We start from the raw sequence: 11,927 nt of genomic DNA, 5'->3' as shown, positions 1-11,927 counted from the left end.
AATTCTGAGCGATTGGTTGTCCGACGCTTCCTTTTCGAACACCGTTGAGAATTAAATCGCGAGGAGAAATGAATATTTGAGTCGCGTGTTGAAATGTCCCCGCGTGAATTCTGCCGACAGCTGAAACGGAGATCGGCATGCGAATGCGTTTTACGCGCAAGAGTTGCGCTAAACTTTCTGAAATGAATGTCATTTCCGAGCACTGATCGAGGAGAGCTCGAACGACAGCGGTACGACTGGACGGACAGCGCACCGTTACACAGGCCGTCGCTAATAAGACGGGTGATCGCTTTCTCGTTGAGGCGATCAGAGAATTTATTTCCGGTATCGAACCGGACACTCTCGGACTCCACAGAATTAACGTTCACAATGTCTTAGCACTAACTGAATTGAAGAATACAGTTTGAGATATGACCGAATTGACTGCCGCGAGAATATGAATGCAATTGTATGGCGAGACAATTCGGACCGAATTTGAGAAGAGTAAGCCTACTGCGTACGCGACACAAACGAGAATAAGACACGAAAGAATATCATACGAGAAATGATGATATTCGAAACTATGATCGATTGCTATCGACCAGCTCGAATCGTTGTCGTAGGCAGACTAAATAACGACGGAACTGAGTCGCGGTCAACCGATTTCCATAATAGGAGATTTTCGGCACCGAATGTTCGAGAATCGAGGTGTTTGTCACACTTTTTCTTTGTTTTGATCACGCGATCACGCGCCGATCGGCTGATCGCGACGTTTATTCTCGCTCGTGTTTTGATTGCGACTCTTACCGTTCAGATTTGTCGGTTGAATTTACAGTTTGAATTTATCGATTAAATTAAATGTTTCAATCTTGAACAGTTCACTTTCTAATATGTTTATAAAATAAATTTTATCTGTAATAGACATCACATTTGTAAAGGACAAGTGTGTAAAAAATTTCTTGTCATGAATTGATATCATGCTTGCAAAAGGCTGAAGCAACAAAATCGGATTCATTGCAAATCGCGAGCAACAAAATCAGAGAAACGTAATCAACCGGAATATCTGATTAATTGACAATTTCAGAATGTTTTGTTAGCGAGAGGTAGCTTTGGGGATGGTTTTCGGAGTTTAAAAATGGAGCAACAAAATCGGGAATAGAACAACTAATTAGCAACAAATTAGCACTAAAAAAATATGTCGTGATTTTATATTAAAAATTTTTTTTTTTAATGGCTGTGCTAACTTTAACCTTAAGTTAGCACAGCCACTATTTTCTCCGAATCGGCTGGAGCAACAAAATCGGGAATTGAGCAACAAATTAGCAAAAAAAGAGCACTAAATTTCTATATAAGTTTTATTTGATTGTGCTAAAGTGGCTGTGTCAGCTTAATGGACGTAGGCTACTCTATTTATCAAAGTGCATGGTATGAATTTCCTATCGCACTATCGAAAAATTTAGTCTTCATCTTTATGCAAACACAAGCTCCAGCCATGTTTCAAGCTGGGAATTTCATTGAGGTAAATTTGTCAACTTTAGTAAATATTTTGAAGACTTCTTTTTCGTATTTGTCTATACTTCGTATAATGGTCGATACATGAAATATAACGTGTGTAAATATAAAAATTTTAAGAAACTATAAATTTATATAACACGTTTGACAAAATAAAGGATAATTAAAATGTTATAGTTTATTCAAATATCTTATCAATAAAACTGTTAATTAAGATCGTATTTAATTATTATCCATCATTAGATTATTATATTATAGCAACAAGCTCAAATTTCTTAACAATATTATTTACTTATATCGCATTATATATACAGGGTGTCCCTAATTTAAATGGCAAAACTTCAGGAACGTGTAGGGGATCGAAAAGCTAAGACAGAAAGTCCTTTAGAGATTTGCTCGTGTTTGCTCCATTTTGGAGAAAATCACAAAAAAAGAAACAAAACATGTTTTCGTTTTTTTACTTATTTATTTACATTTTATTTATCTTATCATCTATTTAATGCAGATATTGTTCAAAATGTTGCCCTCTTGCAGCAATTCAAGCATTACATTTAGCACTGATCTCATTAATTGCAGCTGGACATTGTTCTAGTGATATTTGGTGCACTGCATCTATGATTCGGTCTCTTAATTGCTCTCTTGAATTGATTGGCACCGAATAAACTTCCTGCTTCAAGGTACCCCATACGAAGAAGTCCATGGGTGTCATATCAGGTGATCGGGGTGGCCAAGGTACTATTCCTCCACGTCCAATCCATCGTTGTGGATAATTTATGTCCAGCCAAGATCGAGCAGCTCTGCTATAATGAGCTGGACATCCATCGAGCTGAAACCACATTTCAATCCGCTGCTGTAAGGGAATGTCCTCTAAATAATTAGAAAAGTCGTTCTCTAAAAAATACGTAAATGTGATTCCATTGAGTCCCACCAGCAATCCGTTCCAAATTCCGAGCCAAACGTTTATAGCAAATTCATGCTGGAACCTGTATTCTCTAATAGCTCTGGGATTTTCATGAGCCCATACTTGATAATTTCTTTGGTTAAGAATTCCTCTTCTTGTAAAGATAGCTTCATCGGTCCATATTATTTTTAATGGAAATAAATTGTCATTGTGAATTGTTTCAAGCCAATTACTAGAAATAAATTGTCATTGTGAATTGTTTCAAGAAACCAATTACTAAAATTCAATCTCTTGACATAATCTTGAGGTAATAAATTCTGCACCTTTTGAAGATGGTACGGGTAGCGATTATCACCTTTCAAAGTTCGCCATATTATCTGCCGCGGTATTCCTAATGCAGCTGATGCTCTTCGGACGCTAGTCTCAGGATTGTTATCAAAGTGGCGTTGGATACAATTTCTTCTCCGAAAATCTGCTCCTAACGCTGCCTGGAATCGGTTGCCTTCTTTACGAAGTGAAAATGACCCATCTCTCGTAGTCTATTAAAAGTCAACGAAAAGACTCGTCGATTAGATACTCTTTTGTTTGGAAATCGGCGCGCATACTCTCGCACCGCCTCTAAAGCATTACCGTTGCAGAAACCGTACACGAAAACTATGTCAGCGTATTCAACATTAGAATATGTATGCGGCATTGTGGCTGATGTTATTCACTTCAAAATATCTGAGTAACGCACTAAAGACTGATTAAGGACTCATAGAAGAAAGCAAGAATGTAAACAAACAAAAGAATGTAAAGGATAACATCAAGTGTTTACATATGTAAGGAACCTTGAAGCAGAAAGTTTATTCGGCCAATCAACTCAAGAGAGCAACTGACAATAAGAGATTGAATTTTTGCGATTTTCTCTAAAATGGAGCAAAAACGAGCAAACCTCTAAAGGACTTCTTATCTTAGTTTTTCGGTCCCCTACACGCTTTTGAAGTTTTGCCATTTAAATTGGGGACACCCTGTATATACATATATGTATACATACTTAACTGAATATTTGTCAATTATTAAGTTAAATATTTTTATAGTCAAAATTTTTTATTGTATATTTTATTAAATATTAGCACATGTAGCGCACATTATTTATATATTTTATATTTCACTCACACACACTTGTTATTATTTTATTATTAATAATTAATATACAGAAAAATAATAAAGAGAAAAAAGAATAATAGAAAATAAAATATTAATTTATTTTTTTTTTTTGCTATCTATTTGTCGGTGAAAGCAACACATTGCGATGGATTAGTATCGGTTAAATTCAATGTGTTGGTACAGTGTATAAGTAAATATTAGTATTAGAACATAAAAAAATTATATTATATATTTATTTTATTTTAAAATTATTATACACCTATTTATTTATTCCTTAATTTGTATAGTATATACATATATATAATCAGGGAATATAAAATTTTATTTTAAAGATACTTACATTTTCCATCTTAAATTAGTTTTGATCTCACGAAGATATGTCAATATGTTGGCGTTGCAAAAAAATGCACGCAGAACGGATACACGTTGCTTTATCGTTTATAAAAAGAAATATAAATTGTGTTCAAGCAGCATTGCTATTCATATAAATCGACATATCAAAAATTTCTACTGAAAGCTAAAGTATACTTATCATATGGGCTTTTCATTATAACATAAACTTTCAGTGGTCTGCAGCTCAGTCTGCAACTCAGTCTCTCTTTATACATAAGTACGCATTATTTCGAAACTGTGAATGTATATATAATATATACATCCCATACGTGATGCACTAGGTTTCTCGGAAAATTGATAAATTGCATGGACTGCAAATTTTGCCTTGTCAGTATTTTTTATGCACATCGTACAATTCAAGCGACATATAGACAATAATACAATAATCGAGCAATTTGCCGACCTACTCGCTCGACAGCTTAAAACATGCATATACTTTACATGCACGAGTGGTTCAACGCTGCTATGTTCTCGCAAAGATCGATAGTTTTAGGATACGGAAGAGCTAGGATGAATGAGGAAGAGATGAGCGCAGGCGTTATAGGCACTATCGGCGTGGCAAATGGATTAATGAAGAGATTCTCTCTCTTTCTTTCTTTATTAATGCTTAACTACATTGCTATGCACTAATAAAAACATACATACACGTACATACACGAGATCAATCCGGAATCGTCTCGTGATATGTTTCGAGGATGGTATATTGGAACAAAGATGCTGTTTACGCATTATCGACTTACAAGACTTTGGCATGGCCCGTAGGAGCATGGCCAATTGAGGATGACACTCTCTATTCAAAGCTGCGATGGTTGTTTGCGATCGTAAGCGAGGTAACGGGAGGAAAACATTTATCTTTATTTTATGTATTGTTTTAAAATTAATGAGATAATCAAGTATATGATATTAATTAATATAATTTAAAGTAATATAATCTTTAAAAATATTTATGCCGCATAGATACAATACACACATGAGTTTGTGCGAATATGATAATCTCTTTAATGTATTGTGTAAAACACATAATTAATTTAGAAAAAAATGATAATTTAGTTGAAACAAAAGAATTATTTTTTATATTTATGAACATAAGAATAAAAAACGAGAGATCTTACATAACGCTTTTATCAGCCGCAATAATCCGTTATTTTAGATCTTGCTAGTGATAACACTGCTAATGGACGTCTACCTCGCCTGCGAGAATTCTTCTGGGGATCCGATTGACACGTATGTGGTGACCGCAAGTGCGATGCTGGTAATTGTCAAACTTACCCTGCTGCGGCTGCAGCGATCCACGCTGTCGATCAATCTATTCTCCGCTATTCAGGACTGGTGCAGCGTCGAGGATGCGAGATCGCGCGAAATTATGATCCAGCACGCACGCATGGCGAAAATAATATCATTGTCCCTGTTTTATTCCGGATTCTTCGCTTTTATGCTGTACATGTTGCGCCTCTTACCCGTTGTGACTGCTAATGAGAGGACATTTTATCTTCCGACATCCTGTCTCTTCGAATCTGTCACCAGTATCCAGTATGTCCTCATTACGTTCTATCAGATAGTTCAGTTATTCATTACATATGCCGGAAACTGTTGTACGGAGGGAATGTTCATCGGTATCACGCTGCATCTCTGCGGCCAGCTCGAACTCCTGATGATCGACTTCCGGCAGATCGGTCGGTGCAACCATAAGCGCAAAGGAGACAACGTTGTTGAAGAACTCGTAGTCAGACATCGGCAATTGATACGGCTCATCGAGACTATTGAAGATACTTATAATATTATAATTTTGACTCAGATCTTCACTAGCGCTATTTTGATATGCATAACAGGTATGTAAGTCCGCGAGGCATTTCCATGATTATTTCATGCATAGAGGAAGATTTAGATTCAGACTTATTAATATATCAAGATATATTGATATCTGTCAACAATAAATTTGTAATATATTTTCATAAAGATATAAAATTTCATAATAAATTCTATAATTGAATTTTTTAATTATTATTTTATGCATAAAAAATGTAAAAACAAAATATATATAAGATGTTTGAGAAATTTTACATCTAATTTTCTCTAATTACATGTTACATAAATAATTACTTTATTATAAAAAGAGAAATTTTTGTGTAAAAAAATTGAGCCACTGATAATATTTGGAATTTATGTTAATGTGTATTATATATTTATATAATTATACGTGTTTTGCAAAAAAGAAATTAATTATAATTAATTTACTTAGGTGCCTAATTAACTAAGTTAACTAGTTAGATTTTTGTATATAACATTTTTTTATTATAAAATTTTTTATTATATAAAAACATTTCATATATATTACTAAGATACTGCAGTGAGCCATTTGCAGTATAAATCAAATTTGTCCAAGTTTCTATATTTGCAAGTAAAACACTTCTCCCTTTCCATCGCTTTACTAAGCGATACAAGCGAATACAAAGAAAAAACAAACTGCGATAAACTCCATCCATAAATATATTAGTTAGTAAAAGAAATAAACTTGAACAAGATTGATCCAATTATTACTGAAAATTTACAAAAAACAGAATTTTTTCTTCATCTTTTTAATTTTATATTTATATGTTATAGATTGTAGTATATATTAGCCGGAATAGCATTTTACGATAAAATTATAGTCTGGGAAAGATCATTAAAGAAATAAAACGTATTGATTTTTAAGGTTTTGGACTCATCGAATCTTTGCATATTCACGACACGATCATGACAACGAAGAGCATTGTGATAATGATTGTCATGTTGCTGCAATCCTTTCTATACTCGTATGCAGGCGATAATTTGAGAGATCAAAGTGAGGGCCTGTCTTTCGCGGTTTACGACAGCAATTGGTGCGATTTTTCGACTAACGACATAAGAGATCTAACATTTATTATGATAAAAACAAATATACCTATACGTCTCACTGCCGGGAAATTTTTCTATGTCACACGTGCCACATTTACAGATATTCTGAAGACCGCAGTATCCTACTTATCCGCCTTACGTGTTATGATTGAAAAACAAGCAGAAAACAAGTAAAATATTACATAATTTAAACTCTTTGCAAATAAATTTATTACTGTTAGAAAAATATTGTGAATAAATATCTAAAGAATCTCTTCAAAATTCTCTTTTGTATGTAAGATAATATTTTACAATAAAATTCTCTGCAAATGAAAAAAAAACTAGTTATGAAAAATCATCAAATATAAATTTGTTCATAAAATAAATATTATATTAAAATCAAGAGAGAGGAAAAAAATTTGCTGACAGAATTATACTTACGTTTGACACACATAATTCTGTACTAATCTTCCAATTTGCATGATACAAAAAATTATTTATCTGCAATATATACATATGTTTACATTTTTTTATAGATTATTTAGATTTATATTATTTAATTAAGAGTAATATAAAAATGAAATAAAATGCAATACTATTTGAACATACATAATCGAAACAAACACGATTCCCTCTCTAACTTTTACTATAATAAAAAGATATTGTGGCGGGAATAAAAAAAAAACTTGGAAACTGTAATCGCGTAAATTTCTACTCAGCAACAATTTTGCGTAAAAACATAGTTCTCTATACTTTATTGTAATGCATTGAGAGCATAAAAGCAGGCTGATAAGCGAGTATATAGGGTGGTCCTGAAATAGTTGATCAAAATCAGGAATTGGACTCGTCCACAGACTTATATATAATATAAGTATATATTATCGGGCTCGTCATAAGGATGAAAAAAGTTTCCATAAACGTTAGTCTAAAAACGCATCCTTCAGGTATTACGGCTCATTTAATTATCAATTTCGAAGAATAAATACTTTCAAAGTTTTGATCGTACTTACTATGATTTCTGTTTTTTTACTTCCGATGGCTGCCAACCGCAGGTTGGCAAAAAACGGAGGGAGTATGCGTTTCACCGAGCTCGGATCGGTTGTAGTCTTAGTTCTCGATTTAGTTTGATATCATCTTTTGCTCATAAGTTTCTTATTAACCAAGGAAAGTTTAAAACGTATAATTATCGTTATTTATGCTGTTAATAAAAAGTGGAAAAACAATATGGTCTCGTCTACGCGTCCTCTCATTGGCTGGCGAGTGTATCTAACAATAAGAAGCAAAACGATTCACCAATAAGATTCGTTCTGAGCATCCGTATAGGGAATTTTAATAACTTACTTAAGACATCTCAAAGTGATGGTGGCGGGAATAATAGGTTAGACACAATCTGTCACATGTGTCAAGTATCAACAATTATTGTTGTCAAATTTAAAATTATTGTTATCAAGTTATTACAAATGGATATATCTCAAGAAATGAATGTTCTTATTAGACAAGCAAGTTTTACTTTTTCATTATTTAATTAATTCATTTAATTAATAATATACATACATTTAATTAATTATATACATACATATATAATTATTCATTATTTAATTAATAAAACAACAATTATATATAGGGTGTCCTAAAACTACCGTATTTTCTCTTAATGATAGATTCCTTAGAAAATTTCAAGACGAAAATCCTAATACAAAAATGTCGAAACTATAATAGTTTTTAAATGGGAGGCGATTATATTTTACGAATGACAGGGCTGAGATTTCGCGCGCTCAGGGACGGTAAAATAGTAGACACCCTCATGGTAACATTGATCGACCACTTTGATAGCTGAAGTTGAAACATGTCACAAATTTTTATTTGAATCATTTTTTAAATGCCTTTAGTTCTTGCATCCATTATTCGTAAAAAGAATGCACTAATGCAATACGTAGAAAAGCGGGAAAACATATAATGACAATGCTATTGTAAATTTATACGATAATCATAATATCATAAAAAGGGCCTCCCATTCATAGAGCATTTTTTTCATTTGTTATTTCGCCATGCCTGAGCGCGAGAAATTTCAGCCCTGTCATTCGTAAAATATAATTGCTTCCCGTTTAAAAATTATTATAGTCTCGACATTTCTGTATTAGGATTTTCGTCTTGAAATGTTCTAAGGAATCTGCCATTAAGAGGAAATACGGTAGTTTTAGGACACCCTGCATATACATACATATATACCTTTTGTCAAACGGCGGAAACTTATTTGTACACCTAATATATATTTGTCTACATAGCTACAATTATGGCTACGCAGTTTATTTATATATCTGCATAGTTATAATTATTATATATTTGTCTGTATAGCTATAACTATGGCTACATAGTTTATATATTTATCTGCGTAGTTATAATGGCTACACAAATTATATATTTGTATGCGTAGCTATAATTATGGCTAAGCAGTTTATATATTTGTCTGCATAGCTATAATTATGGTAACGTAAAAGTTTATATCTTTGAATTTAGATATTATTATTTCAGTCTCTCTCTCTCTCTCTCTCTCTCTCTCTCTCTCTCTCTCTCTTTCCCTCTCTCTCTCTCTCTCTTTCTCTCTTGTGATTATATCATGTTATTAATTAAAAAAATTGCAGCGGAAATACTTGGAAGAATAAAAGATACATTGGAGTTACATGATAAGTATATAATAATTTATTATTTTTCCTCATTATCATATAATATATTTTGTATTACATGTTTTATATCGTAATAATAATTAAAACTTGTGCATATATATAGGATGAAGAAATATGAGGGCAACATGAGCAAAAAGAAGAATGAGCAACATGGTTGCACTACACGTATTGGCAGCATGATTGCGCCGCACTTATTATGTGCATATTGGCAGCAATGTTGCGCCTTATCTGTGAAGACAAAGAATAGAAAAATGGATGGACATCAATGAATATAATAAGCAATATATTAAGACTCTAGTACATACAATCAAAAAAATAAAGCAGAAGGATTTCAAAAGGAAAGAAGATAAATCAAAAATATATTTATATTTGAAATTTTATATTTGTTTATATTTTAAATTTTATGTTTATATGAAATATTTTTTATAGCTTATGTATATTTTATTTTTTTTATATTATAATTATTTTATTTCCTTTTTTTATGTTATAATTATTTTAACGTTGTACTTTTGTTGGCAGCAGTCGGAAGTACTTTTTCTTTTTTTAAACATTTTTTTTATTAATGTGTTCAATAAGTATAATTAATCGGGGCGATGAGTGGCTTAGAGCGTTGAGTCGCCGGCTGACAAGTGTCAGGTCCCAGGTTCGATTCCGCTCGGGTCCCATCCCACCATATATAGTCCAGTCGGCAAGTACATTCAATTATCGAATAATTAGGACAAAGCTGGAATAAATTTTAATCGTTTTGTTTGGGCGTCAGTAATGACATACTAAGTTTCCGACCTCCCCCGTGATGTGCTTCAGCCGCCATTTTGGAAGAAAGGGGTGAAAAATCGGTTTTTCGCGAATATCTCAGTTTCCATTAGACTTAGGCTAAAAATAGTTCTATACAATATTGTAGAAAATTAAAAAAAAGGTAAAAAAGGTAATATAGGTTTTTTTCCTACGACTAATCATTTTGGCGCTAGAATTGGGAGAATTCGGGTACTTTTTGCAACAAACGATTTTAGCGACTTTATTTCGCTGTATCTCACTTCTTAGAAGCTGTAGTGTACTTTTGAACCCGTTTTCACACCACCTTGCGGTAGAGTTATTGGCGCGTTTTTTTATGTGGTATCCCCTGTAGGCCTAATCCACTTGTCTTAATTACTCAAATCTTGTTTTTTTTTAAGTGGAGGATTGACAAAGGTCACCTGCCACATCATCTTCCTTTTCCTTAACATTATCTTGTCCTTCCTCCGCTTCCTCTGTTTCTTCCTCGTTGTTCGAATCAATCTCTTTGTCAGGATCGATCAATGTTTCCTCAAAATGCTGAAATGTTATGTCGATTTCTTCATCGTAGTCACAGTTATCCATTATAATGTCGATGTTTGTGCATGCTTGACCCCGACAGTTGAAACAAATCGCAGAGCATCGCAATCCAGCTTTTCTGCAACTGCAATTCGCTTTGCAGCCTTTTGTGCATTTGCAGAAGATCTTATTCAGAATATCGTGCGGAGCGGCTTCTCTCATTGAAGGAACTGGAAGTAAACCATTTTTCGTATATTTTCAGCCCCAATCTTGAGGATTTTTTTCAATTCCGCGCCACAGTTGAATCTGATGGTAAACTCTGAGAGAGTGTTGACGTGCAGCTGCTTCAGTAGGTGGCATAGAAGCAAGGTTGAACATTACTTTCGATGCAGATTTGGCGAAGCATGAAAATCGAAATTCATTCAGAAAACAATTGCTCTTTGCTCCGTATAAAGCAAGAATACATTTTTGTCCTGCTATGTCAATGAAATCTGGATGAGCATCCGGATCTCCAAAAATTTTTGAAATATTCTGCAAATTGTCATCTCTTTGGAACAGTTTAATAAATTTTATTTTACCCTGCCTGAAAAATGTTGAAGTGGTGTCGCAACCAGTGAATGCGTGAAGAAAGAGAATATGGTCAACAATATCAGGATATTGAAAGGAAGTAGATGAATTAATCTTCTGGTCTGTTTTTCCCTTGCTCGGTTTCATGAAATAGATGCTGGATTTAGATGATGCTAAGGCTGTTAGTATCACTAAAAGATCAACATCTTCGCCAACTATTACTACGGAATCGTAATCCTTCAATGCATCAATCGCAGTATTGATAATAAGAGTGTCAGCATCTTCAACAGCTTGCTTGATAATAAATCCTGCAGTTTGAAGTTTTTCACACAATATTGAGATAAGTCTGTCCTTATTTTTTTTATTTGATAAAAATTTTTCTTGGGGCATGGTAGCTATCATAGATTCATTGAAAAGTACGCTCGCAGAAACATGTATATTCGATCGTCGGAGACGTTCGGCACTTTTTGTGCTTTGAAGGCGTGCTTCATCCGGATATCCATCGAAAATGACAAAGCTATTTGATTTGTAATACTTCTTTACATAATCAACATACTTGTCCAATATTTGCGCGAAAGTTTCTTGCTGACGCCATGCAA

At 33.5% G+C, this 11,927-nt stretch overlaps 1 protein-coding gene across 1 annotated transcript; it reads left to right on the top strand.

Moving 5' to 3' along the window:
• The first annotated feature begins 3,714 nt into the window (after positions 1–3,714).
• LOC115239862 (odorant receptor 85c-like) lies at positions 3,715–9,740 on the top strand. Its single transcript, XM_029814642.1, has 4 exons — positions 3,715–4,764; positions 5,085–5,763; positions 6,627–6,978; positions 9,575–9,740. Exons 1-4 carry the CDS (start codon positions 4,630–4,632, stop codon positions 9,738–9,740), a joined length of 1,332 nt encoding a protein of 443 aa, XP_029670502.1. The 5' UTR covers positions 3,715–4,629.
• The last annotated feature ends 2,187 nt before the right edge of the window (positions 9,741–11,927 follow it).

The sequence above is a fragment of the Formica exsecta genome, unplaced genomic scaffold (assembly GCF_003651465.1).
Source record: "Formica exsecta isolate Colony F162 unplaced genomic scaffold, ASM365146v1 scaffold399, whole genome shotgun sequence".
Lineage (NCBI taxonomy): Eukaryota > Metazoa > Arthropoda > Insecta > Hymenoptera > Formicidae > Formica > Formica exsecta.
This window is presented reverse-complemented; position numbering and strand designations above follow the sequence as displayed.

Excerpts from the sequence above, each read along its gene's own strand:
- LOC115239862 (XM_029814642.1), top strand. The coding sequence starts at position 4,630 with ATGGTATATTGGAACAAAGATGCTGTTTACGCATTATCGACTTACAAG. Across the intron at positions 4,765-5,084 it reads TGTTTGCGATCGTAAGCGAG|ATCTTGCTAGTGATAACACT; the intron begins GTAACGGGAGGA and ends CCGTTATTTTAG. Across the intron at positions 6,979-9,574 it reads GAAAAACAAGCAGAAAACAA|GATGAAGAAATATGAGGGCA; the intron begins GTAAAATATTAC and ends GCATATATATAG.